Here is a 27132-nt window from a genome sequence, read left to right on the forward strand (position 1 = left end):
GGCCCCCCCACCCCCAGCCACCTGTCCTCTGTCTTTCATTGGGGTCCCACTTGTAAGTGCCGAGGCCTGTCAGCTTCCCCGGCTCCGCCCCTTGGCTGGGCAGGGATTCCCCTCGCAGAATTTCTCTTGCAGGAATGGAATTGTCCATGCTTGCTCCTGTCTCGGCATCTCGTCTGCCTCTCAGGGGACCTAGACTTACCCATTCTCCTACGAGTTCTGTGAAAAGACACCATCCTGCGAAGTTACTAAGGAGAGAAAGGGTGTTTACTGTGGTTTTAATGACAACAGAATTACGCTAATTCTGTTAGATGCTTAAATTTAGGAAAGGTGAAAGTGTGTGTAGTGGAGAGCTGGCCACCCAGACATTTTTCCAAGGCGCTTTGTCGAAGGTCCGTCGACGTGTGAACTTGCTTTCGGCAGGACGAGCTGGTATCTAGTCAGATGCGGAGCTCGCGTCCCAGGAAGTGGTGACCTTACTCAGGAGGACTGGCAGTATTGAAGAGTTCTTAAGTCACGTTTGCGATATCGAAGGGCATTTAATAAGAAATTTGCAGGACATACTTGTCAGAGTAGGTTGACAACTGATATCTTTAGAAAAGGAGAGGAATTCAATCTGGTAAGTGTAACAGATGGTTCGTTGTACCTATTTGGTAAATCTAGCTTTCAATTTGTATGATTTCTACAAGAGTGCTCATACTTCACGTTAGTGTTAAAAATCCTTCTTTCTCTTGCAGAATCACAGTGAAAGATTCGTCTTCATTGCAGAGTGGTTTGACCCAAACGCTTCACTTTTTCGACGTTATGAGCTTCTGTATTACCCAGGGGACGGATCTGTGGAGATGGTAAACGGGCCTTTCTTTGCGTGACAGTTGGCGAGGGAGTGAACCTGGGACAGAGAGAGGAGTTGGGCTGCACTTTAGATACGTGTTTAAAAATATTTTTACACATATACTGTTTTAACGGGAGTTCTTTAACTGAAGTGGGGTCATTCAAGTTTTGGACTAAGCGGTAGTCGGTACGCAGTTATAGATAAAGATTACCCTAGTCATAAATACGTCACCATTACCGAAAGCTGTTAGCTCCTCACAAAGCCGCACTGAGGAGGACTGAGCTGAGGCCCTGCTCATTCCTGTGTCCCTTCATTGGAGACCCGTTTTATGGGTGCATCTCTTTGGTCCCGGGGCTTTGTGGAGGCAGGAAAGCAGAATTCGGCATGCCTCTGGGATTTCAGAGGGGCTAATTTGCTGAAATGATTTGGCAGTAAACAAATCTTTACATTCAGGAATTCTAAGAAGTATCAAATTTGTAAGAATTTTTTTATGTTATTACTGGAGTAGCCTAGGAAATATAGAAGTTATAAAGGAAACTATGATTTGCATTTACAGCCAAAACGAAACAACATGTAACCTATCTTTTAATAAAGCAGAATTAAGAACTTTTTGTAGTTCGTGATAAGATTAACATGCCCTGCCTGTGACTGTGTGTTCATTGTAGTGCTGCCTTTGGTTCTAGCACGACGTGAAGAACCACCGCACCTTTCTGAAGCGGACCAAATATGAGGGTCTCCACTTGGAAGATTTATTCATAGGCAACAAAGTGAACATCTTTTCTCGACAACTGGTGCTAATTGATTACGGGGATCAGTATACAGCCCGCCAGTTGGGCAGCAGGAAAGAAAAGTAAGAAAACAATCATATATGTGTGTGTGTGTGTGTGTGTGTGTGTGTGTGTGTGTGTGTATACACATATATATATATATATTTTTTTTTAATTCTGAAAACGTTATGTCCTGCTACCAAATTCTAATTTTTTTGTTTCTATCTTTGGATATTTTTCAGTGACCCAATTCAGTGTTAGGAGATGTTTAGAATTTCGTGGACCAGATTCTGTGACTTGCTCTTCTCTTGGCTTCCACAGTAGTGAAGTCTTAGGCAGTGATTTCAAAAATACAAGCTTTTTATACCCTCTCAGCAGTCATAGTAACATGCATCTAAGTGGAAACTGAGGCTATTTGAGTAGAAAAAGTCTTGGCATGGGGGATAAATATGGTTTATGGGGAAAAAAGTAGTACTTTAAGCTCTAGACTTTCATTGGTAAGATTAGTACGTGTACGTTTATTTATGTTGTTATTGGTGTTTTTGTACATATTTTTACCATTTTACTGCTTTGCTGCTTTTGTTGTTGTTGTTGTTAGTTGATGTATAGGTGTTTCCTAATTCTGGAATATTAAAATGACAATTTTAACATATTTTTCCCTAAGCTTTATTATTATTGTTAGATTGGGTACCTTATTTTGATTTTCTTGGGGAGAATATGTAGTTAACGTAGTTGGTAGAAGTTTTTAAGAGACCTTCAGTACACGTCTCCTTATAATTTATTGTGGTGTTTGATGACACAGGATGACTAAGGGAATGAAACAGTGCTTAGGAATTGAAAGTAAAATCTGCTGAGCTATTTTTATTTTCAAACTTATTCTTTACTTCTTTTCAGAACATTGGCCCTGATTAAACCAGATGCAATTTCAAAGGCTGGAGAAATAATTGAAATAATAAACAAAGCTGGATTCACTATCACCAAACTAAAAATGATGCAGCTCTCCAGGTAGTTTATTGTTAATTTTCAGTTGTGCAAGTCTGAGTCCCTTTTTTAAAAAAAAAAGAATCATCTTTTATCATTCATGCCATTGTTTAAAATTTAAAAAGGCAAAAAAAATAGACAAAAAACAGAATATTAATCTAATCAGAATGGGAGAATGTAAGGCAATTGGTAATCAGTAATTGAACTCTGACCAATTAGCTGTCAGATCGTGCATGCCCCATTCCCTGCGTGTTATCTCCTATCACCCCATCTGCTTAATTTATAACTCCAATGTGTGATCATTGAAATCTCTTAGTGTATCAGGGTAACTCTATATAAAAGTGGTAGAAGAAGAAACAAATGTTGCATCATTTCCATGTGACATGCGAGTGTTATTGTTGAGCTTTTCAAAAGTGATGCATTTGGAACTGTCTGGACTTAGCTCCTCCCGCTACATGTAATTGGGAAACACACCTGTTTACTGCTCTGGAACGCATCCGTCCTATCTTACCAGGTATTTTCTAAGTTACTCAGTGGAAACCAGACTTGCCTGTAGTAGGGACCTTACTGTGGCAGTGAGGTGGAGCTGGCTCCGGCTTCTGTCACCGCGCTAGTGTTTTGTTTGTTTGTGGTCAGGCGTCTTCTCACTGCTGCCCCTGGACCTCTAGTGCACAGAGCAGCTGCCCTTATCTCTCCTGAGCACTGGGGCATGGGTTGCTGTGGACAGCTGACGTCGCTTTGACAAGTCTGATCCCTGGAAACCTTAACAGAACCCCCTCCGTGTAACCCCAACAATGACACACACTTAATTTGTATTTTTCCCCTCTGTGAGATCTCCCAGTTTTATATTTTCTGGGAAAGCAGGAGGCTTATATTTCAAAACACAGAGTCTAGAGCTAGTTTGCTTGTAACCGTGCCCCTTACTAGGCGTGTGACTGTGAACAGTTCACCTCTGTGCTTCAGTTTCTTCCCCGGCAAAGGCTGGTTAGCACGGCGCCTGGGCAGACAGTCGTGAGGTGAAGGTGATGGGGGTTTAATGTATGTACGATGCTTTGAGATGCCTGGCTCATAGTGAGTGTGTCTCGTTGTTCACTGTCAGTAGTACAAGTGGTGGGGGTACTAGTGATGCCATGATTATTTAGTGGAGCCCAAGGCCACGACCTTTATAAGTGGTTAAATTTGCCCCATTTCTGTATGTATTGAGAATGCTTGCTCTTAAAGCAGGCTGTGGAACTGAATTCTGGCGAGATAACTTTGAGTTGTTTTAGTGAGATGGAGCATTTTTTACGTCCCTACACTTTCACTGCCTGATAATTTGGCTTCAAACTTCCCTGCTAGAGATGCTCAAGAAAACTGTGTCTTTAATTGTTTATACCTCCTCATGCATCTCTGTTGCCATTACTGTAGAGTCTTGGGCTTTACCCAACTTAAAAGCTAATGAGCTAGACTGTGACTCTTTCAGGGATGCTGGCAGAACTCTTGTGGCACAGCACGCAGCACGTGGTTCCCCTGGCCTCTTCATGTCCCCTGGAAATAAGGGCATATGGGTGGATGTTGCGCTTACAATCGATTGCATCCCAGCTGAGGAGCACTGAACTTGGGCTACGCACTGTTTCATTAGCAAGCAGTAAACAAGCCTGCTCTTTGTCCCAGAGAGAGACATGACCTCATCTCTCCATGTTCACCACCATCAGCATAACTCTGAGGAGTGGCGGGAACAGAGCAGCCAGGGCCTTGTGTTCTTGGCATGTGCAGTAAGGCGTGTTCACAGCACCAGAGTCCCACGTGTAGCGCCTCCCAATGCTTAAGTCTTTCCTGCTCCGAGGTCAGTTCCCCCGTTATTGTAGTATCCTAAAGGCAGTCGCTGAGTTTCATCTGACTTTGTAGTTCTGGTTCTTGGATCAACTCAGTAGTTAAGGTAGGCACCAAGATAATATTTCATGAAAGGATAAATGGTTAGATCTTTGTGAGCGAATGGTGCATTTCTTTATAAAAACAACAGCAAAACTTCTCTAAATGGTGATGCACTTCTTAGTATCTCTTGCCATCTAAACTTTTAAAGGTGGAACCAGAGAAGAATGATGGAAAAATTCATGTCCTCTCATCCCGGTTTCGGTTTTTAAATTTTGAACGGAGATGGCTGTGGGGCCAGTGAGAAGAGAACAGCGAAGCAGTTTCGGTAGTTTGTTAAGATTTTTTAACTGATGCTAAAGATTACAGTTTTTCTCTCTGAGTAGTTGAGCTGCGTTGAAGAAGCAGAGCTGGTCATTTTGTGGTCTTGCTGCTGCCTCTCCTGACGCGCTCCACCGCGAGTTTCAGGCCTGCGGTTTCGCTTCGTTTCAGGCTGTAATGCAATGTGTTCATCTCACTTTTGTGAATTCTTCCCCTTGCCCTCCGGAATTTTATTTTCTAAAGTTGGTAGTAGAAAGGGCATTAGCAAAAAAAATTGAAAAAGAGGAGAGAGTTGAGCATAATATTTGGTAAAAAAAAATCATTAATTCAAATATAGATCAAGTAGAGGATTTCATTCTCATTTTATTAATGCAAACTAAAGTAATTTTCTTATGTGATTGTTAACTACTGTCATTTTGATAACTTTATAGGAAAGAAGCATCAGATTTTCATATAGACCATCAGTCAAGGCCCTTCTTAAAGTAGGTACTGAATTGGGAGCTAATGGGGTATAATGAAGAAAATCTTAGGAGACCAGAGAGTCGTGATTTTACAATTAAAAATTTTGGTGCATGAGAAAAATCTGTCAAAAGGACCACAGCAACATCTTGCAACTGCAGAGAAGTTTTTTCTAAGAATCTGTTTGGCTGTCCTTTTATTAGATAAGAATCCTTACCTCGTCATTAAATATCTTAAAAGTATAATCAGAAGCAAATAGGATGATTTTAAATTATAGGGAGCAGAGCTTTCTTTTTAGACTTCAGTAGATTTAAAGTGGAGTGGTTATTATATTTCATGTTGAATATTTATTTTTGCTATACTTTAAAGCTTTTACTTTTAGCATTCTCATGTATATAAATCAATGTTCATTGAACCTGTATATTTTAAATAATGTGATATACATTTTGTTCCTTGAAATATAGTAGAAGGTATGTCTTAGAAACTGAATCTATGTTCTAAACATTTGGGTGGTTTTTAAATTTAACTGCCCTTGTGCATGTCATATTACTGTTGACAAAGGAGTGCTTACGTTTCTAATCAATATGGAATTTCCTCAGAAAACTAAAAATGGAACTGCCCTTTGACCCAGTAATTCCGCTGCTGGGATTATACCCTAAGAACACTGAAACACCAATCCAAAAGAATCTGTGCACCCCAATGTTCATAGCAGCACAATTTACAATAGCCAAATACTGGAAGCAACCGAAGTGCCCATCAGCAAACGAGTGGATCCAAAAACTATGGTATATTTACACAATGGAATTCTACGCAGCAGAGAGAAAGAAGGAGCTTATACCCTTTGCAACAGCATGGATGAAACTGGAGAGCATTATGCTAAGTGAAATAAGCCAGGAAGTGAGGGACAAATACCATATGATCTCACCTTTAACTGGAACATAAGCAATAGAAGCAAAAAGCAAACAAAATATAACCAGAGACATTGAAGTTAAGAACAATGTAACAATAGCAAGGGCGGGGGTGGGGGGTGGGGGCGGGGACAGTGGGTAGAGGGGATTACAGGAACTACTATAAAGGACACACGAACAAATCCAAGGGGGAGGGTGGAGAGGGGGGAGGGAAGTGGGTTCACCTGGGGTGGGGTGAAGGGATGGTGGAAAAGGCATACAACTGTAATTAAATAACAATAAATAAATTTAAAAAAAAAAAAAAAAAGAAAAGAAAAAAAAAAAAAAGAAGGATGTTAGCCGAGCTGCTGAGACAGACCTGCTACTTGGCATCCTGCATAGAGTAGTGTTTTCATTTTCAATTAAGATTTTATTTACTTATTTTTAGGGAGAGGGGAAGGGAGGGAGAAAGAGAGGGAGAGAAACATCAGTTGGTTGCCTCTTGCACGTGCCCCAACCAGGGACAGGGCCCACCACCCAGGCCTGTGCCCTGACTGGGAATTGACCCTGTGACCTTTTGCCTTGTGGGACGATGAGCCACACCAGCCAGGGCCAGAACAGTGGTGTTTAAAAATGTTTGATGTAATAAATTTATTATGTTATAGATCATTTTAGGTTTATGGGATAGCGCTCCAGCCAACTGAGCCACACCTGCAGATCGTTTCAAATCAAGCATTACGAACTGTTCCCAAACCTCGTCAGGATGGGCTTATATAATTTTCCTGGAGGTTACTCTTTGTTATGTAGTCTTCGTAAATGTTTACAGCATCTATTGCGGCTCCGGATGTAATGTCCCACGTGCGGTTAGGGTGTGGTGCGTTGTATCCCGTGGATGAGTTCACTGGCTTTCACACTGTGTAAAGAAAGACATGACGGGCTGCAGTGGCAGGGCGGTTTCACAAAGCCACGTCTGGTGGCCAGGCGCGGCGATCCCTGCGCCAGTGCACGAATGCTCACATGCAGTTGCCCAGGAACAGTCTTCAACACGAAGTGACTTAAAAAGGCATCACTGCAGGGGGTCGGCTCACGGAACAGGGGTCACCAGGGAAGGTGCGTGTGCCGCAGTCAGGAGTTAAGGGCACAGAAGGGCTTGTCACACCAGGCTCCTCTCTGTCGATTTAGATGAGAGGCAGACATGGGCTTTGCTTGGGAAGTACGCTGCCCCAGCTCAGCCCGGTCGGGGGGAGGGTGTCGCCCTTTTCACAGTGAAACTTTCTGTCGCTGCCTCACACACACACACACAAGTACAAAAAGAGGCTTTGTTTTGCACACCTGCGGGGCTGTGATTCAGTGCTGGGCTCTCCGTCAAGAGCCAGTGGGTAGGCTCCGACAGCTTAGGGCAGGAGCACGTCACAGCGGCTTTTATACTAATAAAAGGGCATTTCTTGAAAGCCTGTTGATTTCTGTTTTTTATAACTAGACCAACTAAATGCTTGTTGATTGAAAGTTGCTTGTCATTCTTTGAATTCTTATAGTTTTACACAAAGTAAATACTGCAAATACGTTACAAAACATCACTCTCATCTTATGAAATTTTATTTGACTATAATAACAAAGCGCATGAAAATAACAAGGAAGATTTTTCTGTACCTTTCAGAGCAACAGGAAAAGCATAGATCAACTGTATGCATTTTAAGTCGTGAAATAGTCTCAATTCAATGAAAGTGATGCTTCTGCCAACAGTAATAGCTTTGACAACACTGGCAATTCATAGTGAGTCAGGCCACTGCAAGAAACTCAATTTATGAAAAATTGCATCTTGTTCCAGTCAAATTTACTATATCCAGTAGTTCTGAGGTTATAACATCCATGTATGTGTTGAAATACTCAAACCGCACTGTATCTTTATCGTGAAGAGAGACACCCAGGTTGACAGAGATGTGAAGCAAATCCGTCTTTTACCTGTTTCCTAGTGAGCTGATCCAGTTTATTACAAGTGGTCCTATTATCGCCATGGAGATCTTAAGAGATGACGCTATATGTGAATGGAAGAGACTTCTTGGAACCGCCAACTCTGGGGTGGCGCGGTCGGATGCGCCCGGGAGCATCCGGGCCCTCTTCGGAACCGACGGCATCCGGAACGCGGCTCACGGCCCCGACTCCTTCGCCTGTGCTGCCAGAGTAAGGTGTTTTACAGATACTGGGATTCTGCTGTGGCTCGTTAAACGTTTGATGTCCCAGTGTCGTGTTTCTGTCACTGCTGCCTTGGGGCGGATTTATACAGCTATCTTGTGTAGAAATCACCTGGGGCCTCGTGCCTACTATTACAGTGTTTCAATGATCTGCCCCCCTGGTGAGCTGCTAATGTGGTCACGCCAAGATACTCCATTTGAAATACTTGTCCCACTTCTTCTTCCAAAGACTCATTACTGAGGCTCATCAGTGTTTGAATTATTGAGTTTATGTACGAATACCAGTTTATGGACTGTGAATAGTCAAAAAAAGAAAAAAAAAAAAGGCATTACTTGATGTATTTTTTCCTTGACTCCTAACACTCTATTGTCAAGCTTAACATCCTTTTCTTTTCATATATATATATAATATACATATTATATATATATATATCTGGTGTTTACGAAAACGTTGTTCTACAATTATCTCTTACTTTAAATCCATACAAATAAGGTGTCACACTGGGTTCACACCAACGTGGAATTAACACAGTGCAGGTTTATGCTCTCATCGTGAGAGGATTCTCAGACCACACAATGTGCTTTTTAGTCTGGTCATGTTTGAAGTGAGATAGCATTAGACGGTTTTATAGTAATTGATTTTTCTTTTCCTTACAACTCTATTAATTAATTTCTTCAGCTCGCCTTTCAAATTAGACCTGAATCTGATTGCTGTGGTCTCAATCAATGTTATATTTGTGTGGACAACTACAGAAGCCACCTATTTCTTTTCTCTTGTCTGCTTATACTCAATTTATGAAAATTTTACCTTGCCCAAGCAAAATGAACTGTGCCCAGAATGATCATTTTTAAACAAATTGTATTAACAATTCAACTACTGAAAACCCTTCAGGGAATTGTCGTATCTTGTGGAGCAGCCTCCAAAGCTCTGTCTCACCAGGCCCTGCCCCCTCTCCAGCTTCTGCTCCCACAGGTCTCCCCCTGACTCCCTGTGTTCCAGGCGTACTGACCACCTCTGTTCCTAGAAGAGCACGTTTTTGCCTGACTCACTCAGTGAACAGCAAAGGCAGCCAAGTGGTTGGACGGGAGAGGGAGGAGGACTGGAGAGGTCGTGGAAGTGGCCCTGTGGTCCTGCAGGCCACGGCAGTGCACGGCAGTTGGCCATTTCTCTGAGGAAGACGGAGGGCCATCGCAGGTTTTGATTGGAAGATGGACGTGCTTGGCTGGCCGTTTAGAGAGAGCACTCACTCTGTCCGCTGCGTTGAGAATAGACTGTAGAGGGGCCAGGGCAGCAACAGGGAGCCCAGGGGAGAGGCTGTGGCAAAAGTCCAGGGAGATGGTGGCATGGACCAGGGTGGTTGCAGTAAGAGGAATCTATAGATACAGCTTTAAATACATTTTAATGGTGGAAGGTCAAATGATCGAGATTTCTTTCCAGGTTGAATATGGAGAGTATGAGAAAAAGAGATGTCAAGGATTACTCCAAAGCCCTTGGCCAGACCAGCAGAGAGGCAGGCCGTGGCTGGGGTCGGCTGGGGTGCGCGAAAAGTCAGAGGTTCCGAGCTCACACTGCAACTCAGCACACACGCTGGTTGTCCACCTAGAGATGCCAAGCAAAAACCGTGTCCCTGAGTGTGCAGTTTGGGAGAGAAGTCGGGGGGTCTGACATATGGGGGTCACTGGCACAGCGATGGTATTTGAAGCCATGAGCCTGGGGGAGGTGACCAGGGGAGAGTATCACTGGAGCAGGAGAGAGAGCAAAGGGGCAGCCTGTGTCCCTGTAAAAGGTTAGAGAGGAGGAAGCAGTGAGGGAGGGGGAGAGAGAAGGAGCCGCGCATGAGGCAGAAAGGAAGAACTCGGAGGTGATTGTGTCCTGGAGGCCAAGGGGCAAGCCTGTTCTAGGGGAGAGTGACCGGGGAGTCACCTGAGGGGGGGGGGTCACCTGAGCAGACCTGTGAGAGGAGAAGGGTGCTGACACCTGACCGTTTTGCATGTAGGGGTCAGTGGTGAGCTTGGTGACATCAGTGCCCATGGCGAGCTGGCAGCAAAGCCCTGCTTAGAGTGGATTTAAAAGAAAATTGGAGGGTGGGAAGGGACACGGTGAATGCAGACCACTCTTTGGGGGGAGTTTTGCTGCAAAGATGAGCGAAGAAATGAGGTGAGGAAAAGTGGTCAAGTGTTTTTTTAAGAGGAGAAGAGTTACAGGCGTGCTTGACCACCTGCTCACTGCGCGAGCTGGGAGGGGCAGCTGCGCAGTCTCTGAGACCGCGGAGGGAGGGAGATGCTTCTCAGAGGCTTTGGAACCTGGAGAAAAGAAAACCTGCCCTCAGTAATCTGGCCAGCAGTGTTGATAGCTTCCCTACGTGTGGCGTGGTCCGTCCAGCTCATTCCCTTGATTATTTATATAATCTGCAAAGTAAACGCCATTTACACAGTTTCAATTTAATTTGATTCTTTCTTCACTTAATATTATAACATTTTCTGTGTTACTAGATTACTGTCAAAAAAGTAAATTTTAATGGCTGCAGAACACTCTCTTGCGGGGGATATCGTGACCTATTTAAGCCTTCCCTTTTGAACGTTTTGTTAGGTTTGGGGGGGTTCACGTTTGTAAATAAGGGAGCATCGATCATGTCACTTCATATTTCTCAGTGTTTGGGATTATTTTCTGCTAAAGGGTTTCTTATTTGATATTAGGAGAGCATGTAGAGAAAAAGTTCTGGATTTTTAAATATTATAACCTGGGTCATTTACAAAAATGATATTTATGTAAAATTACTGTGTAAAAGTTTGGGAGAAACTTTTAACTAGCAACCATATAGTAATACCTTTATTATTATTCTTACAGATATAATAAAACATATAATAGCGGATTTGTCAAATGTTTTAGTGGTTATCATAGGATTTTATCAGGTGAAATTTATGAAAAAGTGCAACTATAAACTTGACAATTTGTTAAATAAAATGTAGTAAGAAAGCACTATACTTAAAGTTGATCAAACTGATTTTATTAGGGGGCAAAGTTCCATATCTTTATCCTTCCTACGGGCCAATGCAGGGACAAGTAAAGGCCGATGAGCCAGCAGGGTGCTCCCGCAGATGTGAGAGCGGGCTGATGGGAGGGACAGACAGACAGCCCACACAGGCAGTGGGGGAAAGCGAAGGCCTGAAACAGAATTGCCCGCACTCGCCAAGAAGACATGTCCAAGCAGAACCTCTACATTCCTTGCCTTAAACACGTATTTCTTCAGCACATGTAAATGAGTATTTGGATAGCTGATATTTTTATGCTTAAACATTGAGTGAGGAAAGTTGAGACAAACATAATTGGCCAAACAATTGGTGAAACTAGAGGCAGAAGATTTAGTGTGGGTTTTCACCTGTGAAAGGCATCTGATGCTAGGAAGGGCTTTGGAGCCAGCGGGACCCGGGTTGGAAGCCTGCCCTGGCCACTCGCTCACTTGTCAGGCTTGTTACTCAGGCTTCCTGACCGCCATGTTTCTCATTTCTGCAGAGTGGACAGAGAGAGGATTTTGTTTAGCACATGCAGAATTCATACATTTTTGAATTTCAGTTCCTCCCAAGTATTGAGAAGCTACGAGAAACAAAACAAAGTCCCGGCTCGCGTGGAGCTCACATCTCTCTGGAGTGGGGGGGAGGCGCCAGATAATAATGGGCCATAGGACACGTCAGGTGGTGAGTGCTGCGGAACAGACGGAGCAAGGGAAGGGGCCAGGATGAACGGGGCAAGGAGGAGTTGTGTGTTGAGTGGAGGTGTGTGGGACACACTCTTCAATGTTGGGCAGCCAGGGAAGTCCCTGCAGTCCTTGCTTTGAGCCAGACAGGAAGTGGGGGAGGAAACTGTGTAATTGTCTGGGGGAAGAGGGGTGAGGGAAGAACAGGAGTGATTCGTGCAAAGATTCTGAGGCAGGAACATACTCGCTGTGATCAGGGGACAGTGTGACAGCAAGGCCAGGGAAGAGATGTGTTCTGCGGGCACAGGAGGAGAATTTGGAGGGAGAGCTGGGGGCTGGAGTGGCTTGGGCCTTGTGGGACATCTAGGGCTTTAAAATTCGTTCCAGAGAACACAGGTGGGGGGGGCCCACTGGAGGGTCCTGAGCAGAGTGACACCATCTGAGTGGACAAGGTTCATTCCCACTGTTGTGTGCGGGTAGATCCGGCAGGGTGGGGGTGGGGGCGTCGGGGGAAGAGTTGGACTGGAAAGCCCTTTTGACGGTTATCACAGTAGTCAAAGGGAGAGTTCCTGGTGGCAGGGCCAGGGAGGCAGATGGGGGGGTGGCTGGATTCTGAATATGTTTTCAGGGATTTTCTGATAGATTGGATGAGTGGAAAGAGAAAGGGCACCAGGGATCACCCTAAGGTTTTTTGTTGTTGTTGTTTTTAAATTGTTCTGGGGGCAATGGGAAGGCTGGGGGAAAACAGGGTGGAAGTGAGAAGCTTTACGGGAGCCAGTGGAAATCAGGAATCCTGGTTTGGATGTTTTAAATACGAATCATCTCTAAGTGTTAGTGACATAGGTAGGGCTGTGGAGTTTAGGGAGGATGCTCACAGATGACATTGGAAGCCATGGGACTGAGGCACTCTCCGGGAGAGTGGCCATAGGTGGAAGGTGGCAGAGCCCTGGGGCTCTCCAGCACTCAGGGTCCGGCCGAGAGGGACACCATCCTAGGGGACCGAGAAGGAGCCACCAGGGAGGGCGAGAAAGGCCCATGGTGAGGGCATCCCCGGAGGTAGGCAGGGGTCAACACGGCCCTGTCAAGTCAGGGTGAGGGCTGAGAATTCCCCCCGGGGACTTGGCAGTACCAAGGTGGTTAGAGATGCTGCTGATGAGCAGCTTTGGTGGAAGGGAAAGCCGAGAGCCGATTGGGTTGTGAGTTTAAGTGGGAATAGAGGAGAGGAAGTAAAGACAGAATAAAGACCTGTCTTTTGAGGAGCATTGCTGTAAGGGAAGCAGAATGGGAACTCTAGAAGGGTCTGCAGCCCTCCCCCTCCTGTCACACAAGGGTCACGCCATTCACTCATTGGTTACCTGGCGGGACCCAGCAGGTATCTGAGTTTTCACCTGTACAATGCAGGTTGTCTGAGATTATGTCATTGAGGCATCTTGGGCAGGACTAGAAGCTGTATTTCTTACAGTGTTTAATCCAGAAGAAGAATAAAGACAGCAATATTACAGAAAAGTCATCAGTGTCTAATGAACAGAACATTTTATTCTAAAACGTCTTAACACTGAAGTAGCTCAATATATGTGCTACTATTTTAAAAATTCTTCATCTTCCCCACTGGTTTATCTTAAAAATGTATGTCAGTGTGGTACCATTGAAAATGGTACATTTTTGAGTTTTTAGATCCAGTGATGAGTGAGCATTTACTTCGAGCCATTTGGTTTAGGTACTAAAGACCTGCAAACCTATGCGAGTTAGCCCATATCTTCAAATTTGTAATTTGGGGGAGACACTTACCCGAATAAGCACGTCTGTGCAGGAAGGAGCGCTGGGTGCCGGTTGGGGCATCAGGAAAGGCCTCCGGGAGGAGGCGATATTCGAAGTGGTCCTTGCCACGTCGGCAGGGTCCTCTGGAGCTTGGGACAGAGGGCTCTATAAGGAATCGTAGAAATAATAGTGCTAAACGCTTCGAGATGGGGAAGTGTGTTTCAACAAGTAAGAGAACTGAGGAGTGTGCCCATCTGTGATGTGACGACTCCTCATCGCTGGGCTGTTTCGGTGAACCGTGCGGAAAACAGCACAGCCAGAACCCAACTGTGGGGCGTGGTTCAGCCGATGCGATTTCAGCCCAGGCCTGTAGTCAGCTAATCAGTTGTAACCAACTGTGATCCTGATTCTCGAGTACTAATCTCTCTTCCTATAAAGATTTCTCAGTTTTTGGTTTTATTTTACATATTTCGATGAAATGTTGAAAACTGGACTTGGGTCTCATGACTTAATGCTTTGGGGAAAATAAGAACCTTATATCGGTTACTTCTAATATTCAAAATACCTTAAGACATTATCAGTTTCAATCACGGGTCAGAAGGATACATATTCTCATTGCTCTAAGTAATACTTCTTTGTATGGTCTTTTGATTCTAAGACTTTCAACAGGATTTAGTTCATTAGTGTTAATCAGTTAAAATCATTTTTAGAAAATTTGAAGTGAAGAATTTATATTACCAAACTTTAAATGTAAATGTACAGTTCTTCCTCTCTCACAAAAATATGCTAGGAGTTCAAGAGACGAGATTCCATAGGCTGACGTCATTTCTCTCTGTTTTTAGGAAATGGAGTTATTCTTCCCTTCGAGTGGAGTCTGTGGACCCGCGAGCACGGCTAAATTTACCAACTGCACCTGCTGCGTCATCAAGCCCCACGCCGTCAGCGAAGGTCAGAGCTTGTTGAGAATGACGTACACGATTCATTTTATTTGTGAGAACTTCTTTGGCTAACGTCTATTTTCTTGATGTATTTTACATGTGGAAATTAAAGTATACCTGTAACATTGCATTTATCGTTTCAAAGGCACATGAAGGTGCCTTTGAAAATATGAGGGCCGGATCTGTCTAGATCTACATTTACCTTTATCTTTGCATCCGTGTGTTTTTGGAAGGTACTCCTTGGGTTGCCCATCACGGCCATGCTCACCCTGGCAGGCCTGGGTTCCTGCCCTTGTGGCCCGTGTCCTCTTCGCCCAGCCCGTAGCTGTGGCTCGGTGCCCTCACTTAAGCGGCACTGCTGATGTACAACCCCACCGGCGTCTGCCCCGTCTGCAGTCGGCCCCTTCTGGGAAGGTTGAGGAAACGTCCCTCTGTCCTCAGTGTCTACAACAAAGTTGGTCGACTAATATACAGTATGCGATATTAAATACGTATACACGCGTATGTATATGACAGCTAGATAGATAGTTGTGTATATGTGAATGTATACTGAGAGTTTGCAAGTTTTTCGTATTTCTTTTTTTGTCTATTTTAGTCTGTTGTATATATTTTTGTCAGCTATCCCAAATCCTTTTGGAAGTGAGATGGGATATAGTTTAAAACTCACCCTTAAAAAATTAGAATATACTAAATAATAAACATAATTGAATGGATTAAAAATTTTTTTCTGAGTGTTAAAGTAATTCAGGTATACAGCAGGAAATAACAGAAATTAAACAAGCAATAAAAGTTACCTGGTTTTCATCGTCTGGAGGTAGTCATTGTTGATATTTTGGTATTTCCTGTGAATCATTTCATTCTGCATGTGTGTATGGGCGTGTAACAGATGCACACGGATGTAATTGTTCACATGGTGGAGATGTGGGACTGTAGGCTGCGGGTTTAATTTAATTTGGGGAGCATTTTTGGCTGCTCTTAATTCTTCACGAATATTTGAATAGTTGTACACTATGCAACCATATAATGCAATATAATATTTGGATACTTAGAGAGTTTCAAGTTTTTGGATGTTAAAATGAAAGCTTTGAAGAATATTTTTATACTACATCAATATTTGACACTATCTCTGATCATTTCCTCTGGCTAGTTACCTAGTAGTAGAATTATTGGCTGAAAGGAAAAGATCTTGTTGCATAATTAATCCTCCTTTAATTATTTAGGACGTACTTGAATATCTTTTAGATCTTTGGGACCATAATTCCAGGGAAGCAACATGCATAATGGGTAACAAACATTTATGGAGGACTCACCACTGTGTGCCAGGTGGTAGACTGAGTACCTGTGCATTACCTCTTCATCTCAGCAGTTCTGTCAGACAGGTGGAGAATATGTACACACACACACGTATACATACACATACATACATATATATATATATATATATATGTATGTATGTCATTCTTTCCCGGATAAATGAGGCTCTCGGGGAGCAGGTCATGTCCCCCAGCTCAGCGCAGGGAAGCCGGCGTAAGCCCTCCTGTGGCCTCCATGTGGTCCCTCCCCACGTGCCCCACAGAAGCACCAGCAACCCTCACATGGTCGGCGGCACTTCCACGGGCGGCAATGGTAGCATTTGAAATGGCAGGTGTTGACGTTCTGTGAGGAAAAATGAGGACTTTATGTTACACTCATTTTTCTGACCTGGACACAGACACACGCACACACGCACGCACACACACACACAAGACAGACATGCATTTTCATCTGATGAGACAAGCTCTCGTTAAAGGCCTCAACTGGATAAAAAGCTTAAGTTTGGCATCTTAGTACATTCATTTTGATCTTAATCTGATTTAATTTTTTCTAGGAAAAAATGTGCATGGAGATAGAAATAAGATAGAAACTAGATGTAGACTTTCATACTTGCACAGATAAGTACCCCCGATCTGTTAAAAATGACTATATGAGTGAAGGTGATGTCAGGAAGACTAACTGCACAGGTTTACACAGGTTTGACTCACTCTCAGAGCTTCTCTTTAAAGATTAACTGGAGTTTACATATTTATATTTGGTGCATAACATTTGAGGCAAGCGAGTTAAAGAAATCTTTGTGAAATTTAATCAGATGGCAGAATAAACTTTGTCATTTGAAGGCTTTTTTTTTCCTTTTATTTCTAAACTTCGATTTTAGGGACACTTTAACACCATTTTGAAATATGTCACTAACCCATGAGCTTGGAGTTAAACTGTGGCTACAGTAAAATACAGTCTGAAGTCTCACATTGAATTTATCACTCGAGTCGCTCAGCCCCCTTTCAGTGGCTGGTTTATGTTTATGTTTTTCTCTAACGACCCCATTCCCTGGCCTGTTTCCTTTCACCTGTGGTCTGGTGCGGGGGCGAGCGAACACGAGATTGAAGAAAACATTGCTGATGAGAGAGCAGCCGGAAAGGGACAGGGCCGTTCGACCCCCAGCTGCCCGGAGAGGGCCAGAGTAGCAAAACCCGGGCATTGCTCATCACCGTCCGCAGAGCACCCCTGACGGAGCGGCGGTAGACTTCACAAGGGAGAGGTCATGGCAGATTGCGTGTAGACCTTAGGAGTGGGAAGGTGGGCCTGTCGGTGCAGTGAGCTGATTGAAACCGGGCAAAGTTCCTGATGCCCCAGTTTAGGGTCAGGGGGACGGTGAGGCAAGGGTCTCAATCAGCTCTCGTGAAGGCACAGCTGTTTGGTGAGTGAGCTGTGGACCGAGTTGAGGGGACGTGGTGAGAAGGGGACTGTTTGAGCGGTCTGCTGTGGGGCGAGTGCACTCTGGGGAGTTCCTGACACGCACAGTGAAGTCACGTACTGATTCACAGCCTTCTCTTCGTGCCCGAGAACTTCTTAGCACAATGCCAAAGTCATGTGGATGGAGCCGCCTCAGTTCTTAGTCCTAGAGTTCATCTATGATGGATCCAGTGGTTCTCGCCTCGCTTCCAAGAGAGCGAGAAAAGGGCTTAGTTTGTGGGACAGGTGGTGGAGGAAACAGTACTACGGCAGACTCGGCATTTGCGGTTGTGTTAGGTATGTAGATTGAAATACAGGGTCCGGCACAAATAACGCCCCCTTTTTTATTACGAAACCTTTTATTACCAAATCATAAGCATGCAATTCTGCACCATGACAGTGTCACACTAGAGCACACCGTATGACATTTTAGGTGATATGTTCAAGTTAAAACTATCAGTTGTTGCACCCAGTTTATGACCCTGCCGAGCACAGGCAGGCGGGCCTCACTCCTGCTGGACCCTGCATATTTTGTCATTTGGGAGACTCGGGTTTGAAAAGGGGAGGGAACCGAGGTGCCTGTCTCTGTGTTCCTGTTTCTTTTTTAATTTCAAGACTATGCAGCGTGTTCGTTTTGATGGCCTCGGTGTTCTTTATATGTAGTTAGTCTGATTCCATTGATAACTGAATTGTACTCCGAAAGCAGGCTGCACAGGCTTGCGTTCTGGCTCCACTACCTAGCTACCAGGGTGTTGGATGAACGCGTTGGCCCCTTTCTGCCTTGTTCCCTCATCTGCGTCAGGACAGCAGTTGCACACCTTCCTCCCAGGGTCACTGGGAGGAGTCAGCGCGTGGCAGGTGACAGCGAAGTGACTGCAGGATCAAGTAAACGCAGGGGTCAACGGCCTAAGCCTGGGCCCGGCGGAGGGCTGTACTTGTGGGACCTTACTGTTATCGCGGTCGCTCTGCTTCTCCCACTCCCATGACTACCGATGTGTCATTGTCTTTCCATTTTTCAGTAAAGCTGAATGACTCCTTATAACAAAGCGATAGCCTAAAATGCCAGCGAAACCCAGTCTTCGCATCTGTCATCTGCAGAAGGAAAGAAACTCCTTAGCGTTGTTTAAGAAACAAAGCGCTTCATCGTTTTCCTCAGTTGCAGTCGGGGTCCAGTGGCTGCCCACGAAGCGGGTTATTGCTCGCCCTGTGTTGCCCCGGCGGCCATCCTCCGTTACCTGTCCTGACTGCCCCTCAGGTGGGCACCGGGCAGGAGGAGGTAGCCAGATCCGGGAGAGCGGCCTCCGCCCTTGTCATGGCCCCAAAAGTTCACCTTCTGAAGTATTAGAGGGGGGAGTTTAGTCCAGCATTTTTTCTCATAACAGATTTCTGCATTAAACAGCTTTACGGCATTGTTCGTAATGTCGTCCTCTCTGAAATTTAGTCTCTTCCTCAGGAAAGTGAGTCTAGGTGGTTAAAAGTTTCCTCTTGGCTTTTAATCCCAGATATTCTGTTACTTGTAAAATTGTGCAGAAAATTCTTATAAAAAAAAGTTGTATTCTGCATCTCAGCGTTGTGTTTTGGCTGTAAAAATTATTTTGTTTCATGGAGGCTGTTTGAAAGCAATGGTAGATTTTATTGTAAAAAAGACATATAATAGAGACAGTTTTGGGGTTGTCTGTTTGCATTTCATTTATTAAGAAGCAAATTATTTAACAGAACATTGGCCAGTGTGTAAATGTAATGCCAGAATTGTCTCGATATGTAATTGAAACAGGACTGTTAGCAGCAAAATTATCTTTATCAAGTTCCCCACTTCTAAAAACCGGGCTGCTCTTCCTCAGCACCTCTTTCCGAGTTTTGGTTCCCTCCCCGAATGGCAATTCGGATGCGAGGCAGGCCAGCAGCCCTGCAGAGACCTGCCACCTTGTGGAAGCCCCCAAATTTGGGCTTATCGAATTGGTTACATCCCAGCTTTCTCCATAGTTGATTTTATTCAGGTGATTCAGCTTCTGGGCTACTGTGGAAGAGACGTGAACCTTTTGGTGTAAAGAGATTGGATTTAAACATTGTAAATGCGATTCAGTCTCAATAAAAATTCTTGGAGTGGGCCAGCTTTGCTTAGCATGACACAGTTTTGGAGTTTTGTGGTGGTTTTATGTGCTATCTGAAATCGTGAACAGTAAGGGAATTTGTAACAGATGCACCAGGTGCATTGAACTACATGTAACACCCTGACTTTGAATGTGCAGAGCTTGGCATGCATTTCTTTCTTTCTTTTTTTTTTAAGATTTTACTTACTCATTTTTAGAGAGAGGGGAAGGGAGGGAGAAAGAGAGGGAGAGAAACATCAATGTGTGGTTGCCTCTTGTGCGCCCTGCACCAGGGAACCTGGCCTGCAACCCAGGCATGTGCCCTGTCTGGGAATGAGACCGATGACCCTTTGGTTTGCAGGCTGGCACTCAATCCACTGAGCCACACCAGCCAGGGTAGCATGCATTTCTGAAACACAGTTTATAGGCAATGAAAACAACTCGTGAATGTGTACGTTATGGGAGCTTGAAATGAAATTCGTGATTTAGCAATTAATAGGGAACCTCAGGAGTTCTGCTAGTCCCTAAAGAAGAATCTCAACACCCGAAATTCTTCTGTAAATTAGTTTTGGCAGAACACAGCCTGCCATTTATCTGTGTATTGTCTGTGGCTGCTTTTGTGCTACAATGGCAGGGTTGAGTAGTTGCAACAGGTAACGGTATGGCCTGCAAAGCCTAAAATGTTAACTCTCTGACCCTTTACAGAAAGAGTTTACTGACTTCTGCCCTGGCGTTTCTTTTTAATTGACCCTACCTAAATTTAGCATGTGTACCTAACTCTAAATTTTATTAATACAATTTAAACTTGTTCACACTCTCCAGATTTTTTCTAAGACAAAGATTTTAAAATGCTTTAACAGCCACTGAAATCTCCTCCCGTCTTCCAAGTCATTGATGTGAGAATGTTTATTCCCCTTCCTTCAGACTTTTTATTGAGCTTATTGATGTACAATTTACGTAGCGAGCGTACGTGCACACATCAAAGTGTGCGGGTCTGATGCCGTGTTGTCGTGTTTCAAGCTCTCAGCCCAGGCACCAGGCCCTTCATGTGCAAGCTGGGTCTGCTCTGATGTCTCCTTGGAGGCACGTAGCGGAGGTGACCGAGCGAAAGGAGGACTGACGGGGCCTTTCGCATTAGAGGGTCTCTGTCCGCGACACATGACGAAGCAATGAAGAGTCACCCTGTCTTTTTTATCTTTGGAAGTCAGGACTTGCTCCTCACACCTGACAGGAATGAAGAAGCATCTGTTGCTAGGCAGCCACGGCACTAGCACCTAGCAACTGTGCAGTGTGCTGCAGGAACTAGTGATGGGTATTGCTGGTGAGGGACCTGGACAAGGCTGCCTGAATTAGAAGAAGCAAGCCTCTAGACAAAGGAATGGCCGACCGCCCTGTGAAAGTCCCAGGCGAGGGTGCTTGTAGGACATAGTGTTCGGAACGACGGTTACCCTTCCATGGCTTGGCCCTTGCTGGTTGTGACCTTGGAGGGATTTCTGGGCCTCGCTAAAGTTGCTTTTTTTTTTTTTTTATCTGCAAAATGAAGGTGACAGAACCTGCTTCATAAGCAAGTTAGTACAAGTGATGTACTCAGAACAGTTTGCGTAGTGAATGTTCAAGAAAATGTTAGCTGTTGATACAGTAATTGTAGAAATTATATCATGTGATACATTTTTTAAAACCCTGATTCTGCAGTGTTTCAGTTATCTATTGCTTTATGAAAAATCATGCTAAAACTTAGTTACTTAAGAAACGTTTTATTATCAATACTTCTCACAGTTCTGTGGATTACCGGGGCTCACTTGGCGATTCCGCTCTGGTGGACCTGGGGACACGTGTGTGACTTCTGAGATGGGTGTCTTGGAAGTCAGAATGCAGCTTTACACTTTTGTAACTTTAGAAGTATGAATGTTGCCAACTTAAAAATACCCCTTGCAAGCGTAACTATTTAAATTTCTTTTATAGTCCTTCTTTTTATATTTTGAAAAATACTTAATTTTATGTTTTGGTAAACATTTTAAAAAGAAATTTATGTAATAAAACTTTCAAATAGCATTTTTTTTACGTATTTGTGGCATGTATCTTCTAAGTTACTACAGCCCGCACTGAGACCTCTGGGACATCCTGTACGTCGTGTGTCACTTAAGGGACCGTATTTATTGGAAGGAGTATTATTTCATTCGGAAATAGGTTGGAAACTTCATTTTCCCCTTCCCTTTCTTTACTTTTTTAATGCCCTAGGATCTAGTAGTCGCCGTTCATGGGGTGATGTTATTGGCACCTGCCTTTGAGATGCAGACCTTTAACCACTGGGACCCAGGCACACCCAGAGAGGTCTGGGGGCACAGGGTCAGTGCGCCTTTCTGCGCAGAGCTGTCCCGAGGATGCACACACCGCTCCCCTTGCCTGTGTTTCGTCAGTCACGTGTCTGTTAGAGGACCAAGATCCAGGCTCGTGGGAACAGATCTGAAAGAGCTTGTAGCGAAGGTTGTGCAGCCCCATTCCCGCCTCAGAGGAACCCCAGGGGCTAGCCTCTGTGCCTACTGCTGAGCCCTCCTCTGCAGAAATGCACAGTGACCGAAGAAGGACAGGCCTTTCTTCCAGGAGGCTGAGGTCCTGCTCTTCAGGCTGCACCCTTCCCCCGCCCCAGGAGCTGGGCGCATCCTTGTGGAGGGGAGGGGCCAAAGATGCGGGGCTCGTGGTGTTACTTTATCAGGTCGTGTTTTAAAAATGAAAAGCTGCCGTAGCGTGATCTCACGCTGTTCAACTTTAAAAGATGATTCAGGTTACACGGCGGATTATAAATGCTGAAACGCTGACAATATAATTATATCTGTTCCTTATGAGGAAGAAAAACAGCACACATCTAAAAAAAAATGGTACCTTACTAAAGGTCTCTGAAGAGCTTGGGTTTCCAATGACACATACAAAGCTAGGAGGAGCCAGCACTTCAGCAGAAGGCTGAAGGGGCACAATCGCTGCAGTTGCATTTGGAGTGGGTTCAAGAACAGTCCTCTGCTCTGCTACACCGTCACTCACCTTTTTTCTCCGCAAGGCCTGTGGTCCAACGCTCCTACCCGTTTCGGTGGTGAGTTCATTTGTCATCCATCCCAAGTTCCCGTCTAAGCGCCTGGCCGTGTGGCCACGGGGTGGCCTGTGTCTGAGCAGAGTGCACGCGGCTACCCTTCTGGTCTTTTCTGCAGGACTGGTTTCCTGGTGATTCTTACAGAACAGCCCAGGTGTCAACGGGGAGGCTTGTGGTCTCTTTCAGTTTTGTATCTCAATTACAGTTTATGTCCGAGCGTATTTTGTATTAGTCTCAGGTGTGCAGCAGGGTGTCCAGGCAGTCACATACTTTGTGACTGTCACAGTGATTCCCCCCATCGTCCCACAAACAAGGACAGAGACTCCCTCTGGGCTGGGGGGAGACTGACTTTCACCACACACACATTCCTTCCATTGTGCATGTTTTCCAGTGAAGAATGGCCTTAAAAATTAAATGATAGAGGGTAGGGTAGAGACAATTAAGACAAAAATTCAAGAGTGAAGAATTTCGCACACTTGATTTTCTTGTTCGAAGTAATGGCATAAGGAACAATGCGATTGGAAGTGGAAATCGTAGGCTTTTCAGGCGACATTAGCCTTTCTCATGGCTGGGGCAGCGGCCCCTGCTCTGTCGTCCTCAGACCTCGCTGGCTCGCTGTCATAGTTCTCAGACGTCAGTGTGCGCCCCACTGCAGAGTGTGGACCCGGCCCCGCCTGCAGAGCGTCTGAGTCCATCCACGTGCACCTCCAGCAAGTTCCCAGGTCACGCTGGCACTGCCTGTGCAGGGCCCACACCTCGAGGATGGCCGGACAGCGGAGTACCCCCACGTAGACCAGGCTGGGGAGAGAAGAAACCGGAGTCGCGTCCCAGGGCGAGCTTCCAGCAGGCTGGGGGAGCAACAGTGAGAGAGTCTGTGGGTCGCGCAGCCGCATCCTGTCTGTTTTGAAGCCCATCTGTGAAGGGCAGTGTAGGTCTTGTCAGCTGGGGATATCAGAGCCATTAAAACCCAGAGAAGAAACAGTGTTCATGAAATCAGGGGCTGCAATTTGTGGGTAACTGTGACCTTGAATAGCTGGAGTAAACAAAAATCAATGTACCTATTAAAAAATTGCAAAACACTACCTTTGAGACTCTCTTTATAGGTTTGGTTGTTTTTTTTTACAAAAAAAAGACAAATAATTTGAAAAAAGGGAAAAGCTTTATTTTCTTTGTTTTGCTGATGTTGGAGTTCATGGATCTATGGTTTTGAATTACTTTCCCAGTCTTTTTTTATTTCCGTGTTTGCCTATAAAACCAACAGACCTCCACGAATGGGTTACAGCACGCAGAGCACTTACATAATTATGCTCACGAAATTCTAGAGACGCGAAGTCTGCTTCTGAGGGGACTTGGCTTGCGCCACCCTCCCTGGCCTCCTTTAAGATTCGGGAGGGTCTCACCCTCCCAGGGCCCTGCGGTGTGTGAGCTCACCGTTCCTCCGACTGTGTGAAGCCTGGTTTTCGGGAATAAGCCGGCAGTGACTTGGGACTTCTGACAACCCGTGTGCCTGATATTCCAGAATGTTCAGTCTCTGGCCGGTCTCCTCCACCCTCTACTTTGTTTTTGTTTCCCGTGGACTGTCTTTGTTTTAAATTCGTGATCTTATTTCCACTGCACTAGCTGATCTTGGCTTCTTGTGCTCTGCTGAGCCTGTCCTTGTCTTCCCAGTGAGGAGGAGACTCTTGACTGCATTTTCCTAGGGGTTTCAGATCCTGTGGGTGTCCTCTCCTGTCCTGCACTGGTGTGGAAGCTGCCTCGACTATTTGCTACTCACTTAACGACACTACAGTAAATTTTAATATGTGGAGTTACCGTGTGGGTACATCTGTAAAGCTGTGTTGGTTACCCTTAATTGCCTTTTGAGGAATTTATGGAATCTGTGCTTGTTAGGGTGTTGGTAAGGAAAGAGGCATATTTCAGGTCCAGGTGGGTGGCGGAAGTGGAGATTCAGCGATGCTGCTCGATGAACCGGGTCTGTCTTTTGTAAGCCTGTTTGCCCCTGGAATGGATTTTGTGCTTGGCTGATGGGGGAGTTTGAGATCCTTGAAGACCTCCGTTTAACGGTTCTGCTGACTCCAAAGCTCTCGTCTGCAGGTGATTCAGTGTGATCGGACAATAATTTGCTCACTAGACGGCGGACAAGCGCAGGCCTTTGCAGCGATCTGATCTGTGGGTTTACCTTTTCATCTGTTGAAATTCCTGGATGGTCATCCGTGAAGTGGGATTGCCTGGGTGCACGCAGCTGTCTGGGAAACAGCTTGTCCACCTGGTTTTGATGCTTACGGTTATTGGTTATGCATTTTGCCAGGATTAGTATTAAATTCCTTCTGTTGAATTTAGCAATGCCTGTGATTTCTTTTGTATTTTGGCATTGAAAATTAATCTAAGTGCCTGTAATCTCTAGCTTTGATTTGTCTCAACATTAACACATTTTAAATACACCCCAGCCCTATTTTTTTTAACTAAAATACCTTTTATTTCTTTTTCACTAGATTTACACTTTAAAAGAAATCAAATTTCTCCAATTTGATTTAAATTGATGGTTAATATTAAACGTATCTTCTCACCTATCAGTTTTGTTAGTTCATGCTCTCTGCACTATATCAGGGTTAAAAATTCTCATATAGGTTTTTACCAAACAGCACGTGAGACTTCTGGGCTGACATTGTTCCATTTCTCAGCTCCGTTTCTTACCCCCGCTGTTTACTGTCTCTGCCAGGTTACGGTGAGTTTCTCGTGTGATGGCCTGGCGGCCGCTTCAGAGTTACGTATCCTCAGTTGTTTTGCTCACCAGAGTGCTCTTTTCACGGGCTCTGATTTCTGAGTAGGGTTTTGTTTCCATCTATTTATATCTGACTCTCGCAAGGAGTAAGTTTAACATTCACGGTAAAGGAGTTTTTCATTTGTTTCGTTCTGATTTAGTTTTTCCAGAGTTAAGGCTGGGTTTCTTGGCTGTGCGGTTTTTTTCAGCTGTTCGGGTCACTGTACAGATGTTATGGTATCAAGGGAAGATATTAAGACTCCAAGAAAGACCTTGACATCAAGATAAGTTATTTCTGCAGGAAGTATTTTTGACATAGAGACTTGTAAAAAGATTATAACTACTAGATTTTTAACCTTGAAAATCTATTTTGTCATAATTTTGAAGAATATTGACCATCTGCTCTGTTAAGGACTTAACTTTTAATGATTTTTCTCTCTGGAAAACAGTTTCTTAGAATCACTAGTAGATGGTAAAACGATGATCATTTCCTGTGTTTTCCTTCAAATTTGATAAGCATAAAATGGTAAGAAGGAGGGAACCTTAAACTCTAAATAGTCAGTACATCGGGTGAAGATCTGAATGGTTCAAAATTTGCTAGATATGCATTCTGTATTCTCTGTTACTGATTTTGTAGTGTACATTAAGAAGATCAGAAAATATAAGTTGCACGCATATAATAATGTATATTTATGCCAGGCTGTAAGGGAGGTCAACTTTTATTTTTACCTCTTAGAATTTAGGGGGTGGGGGGTGGCCTGAGAATTAAATTGACGTATGGTAGATCAAGAGGAGAAAAGCATACAAATTTATTTATGAGAAGTTTCACGTGGCACAGCAGCCTTTGTGAGGAATGAAGACCCATGGAAATGGGGAAAACCTACTTGCCTTTTATAGTAAGTCGAACAAAGCGAGGCAACTGGGCCAACTGTGGAAAAATGACTAACCTGTGCGGAGAGACCGAAGGTGGTAAGAACTATTCCACCGGGGTCTGGCTGTGTAGAAGTCTCTCTGTCTCATTTCTCGTCCGTGAGGGTAAGGTTGCTGCTTGCTGCCTGGGTTAGGGAGGACGTCTTTCACGTGGGGTTCCATTGCTTGCTTTTAGGACAAAGAAGGAAGATCGGAGTGTTTTTCTCGTATTTGCTCTTTGTGCGGTGCCTTTAGCTCCAAGTCGCCCACATACCGCAGCAACATATCTCGAGGTGGCATGTGCCGAACTTCTTCCACGGGCACGACTTGTTCAATGGAATGACATGCCCAAGGCAGTTAAAGGTTCTGGCTAATTTATCGTGAGGTGACCTCAGATTCTGGGGGCACGTGGAATTGGGTCTAAAACGTACCTCTGCCACTTGCCAGTTGTCAGGGCATGTCATTTGTGCCTCGAGTGTCAATGTCTGCAGAGCGCGGATGACAGTGGTGCTTCCCTCTCAGGGCTGCTGTGGGGACCGCATAAAGTAACATGGCCAGCACACGCCATGCGCCCCAGGGAGCAGACCGGCTGCTCCCCCACGTTGGTGTGGACTCGCCTCTGGCAGGTGGCTGCCCTGTCAGAGGCCGCACTTCCTCCTCACTTCCTGGAATGGCTCTGTCACCGGCTTCGTTGAAAGGCCCAGCTCGCTCCTCCATTGAGTTGCTTCTGCACCTTTGTCAGAAATCGGTTGGGCCTACTTGTGTGGCTGTTCCTGGGTTTTCTCATCTGTTCCATCGATCCATGTGTCTGTTGCTCAGCCAAGTACCACACGGTCTGGACTGCTG

General features: G+C 44.7%; 1 protein-coding gene across 2 annotated transcripts in view; it reads left to right on the plus strand.

The window, feature by feature from the left end:
- The window catches only part of NME7 (NME/NM23 family member 7), a 98048-nt gene that overhangs the window by 21107 nt on the left and 49809 nt on the right, over positions 1–27132 (plus strand). Inside the window, exons 2-7 of one of the 2 annotated variants that reach the window (XM_053916041.1) lie at positions 735–842; positions 1513–1679; positions 2491–2601; positions 5181–5231; positions 8069–8276; positions 14583–14688. In XM_053916041.1, coding sequence (XP_053772016.1) covers positions 735–842; positions 1513–1679; positions 2491–2601; positions 5181–5231; positions 8069–8276; positions 14583–14688 — 751 coding nt within the window. The remainder of the gene's footprint in view (positions 1–734; positions 843–1512; positions 1680–2490; positions 2602–5180; positions 5232–8068; positions 8277–14582; positions 14689–27132) is intronic. The other variant, XM_053916042.1, reaches the window with a different exon arrangement.

The sequence above is a fragment of the Desmodus rotundus genome, chromosome 12 (assembly GCF_022682495.2).
Source record: "Desmodus rotundus isolate HL8 chromosome 12, HLdesRot8A.1, whole genome shotgun sequence".
NCBI classification, from domain to species: domain Eukaryota; kingdom Metazoa; phylum Chordata; class Mammalia; order Chiroptera; family Phyllostomidae; genus Desmodus; species Desmodus rotundus.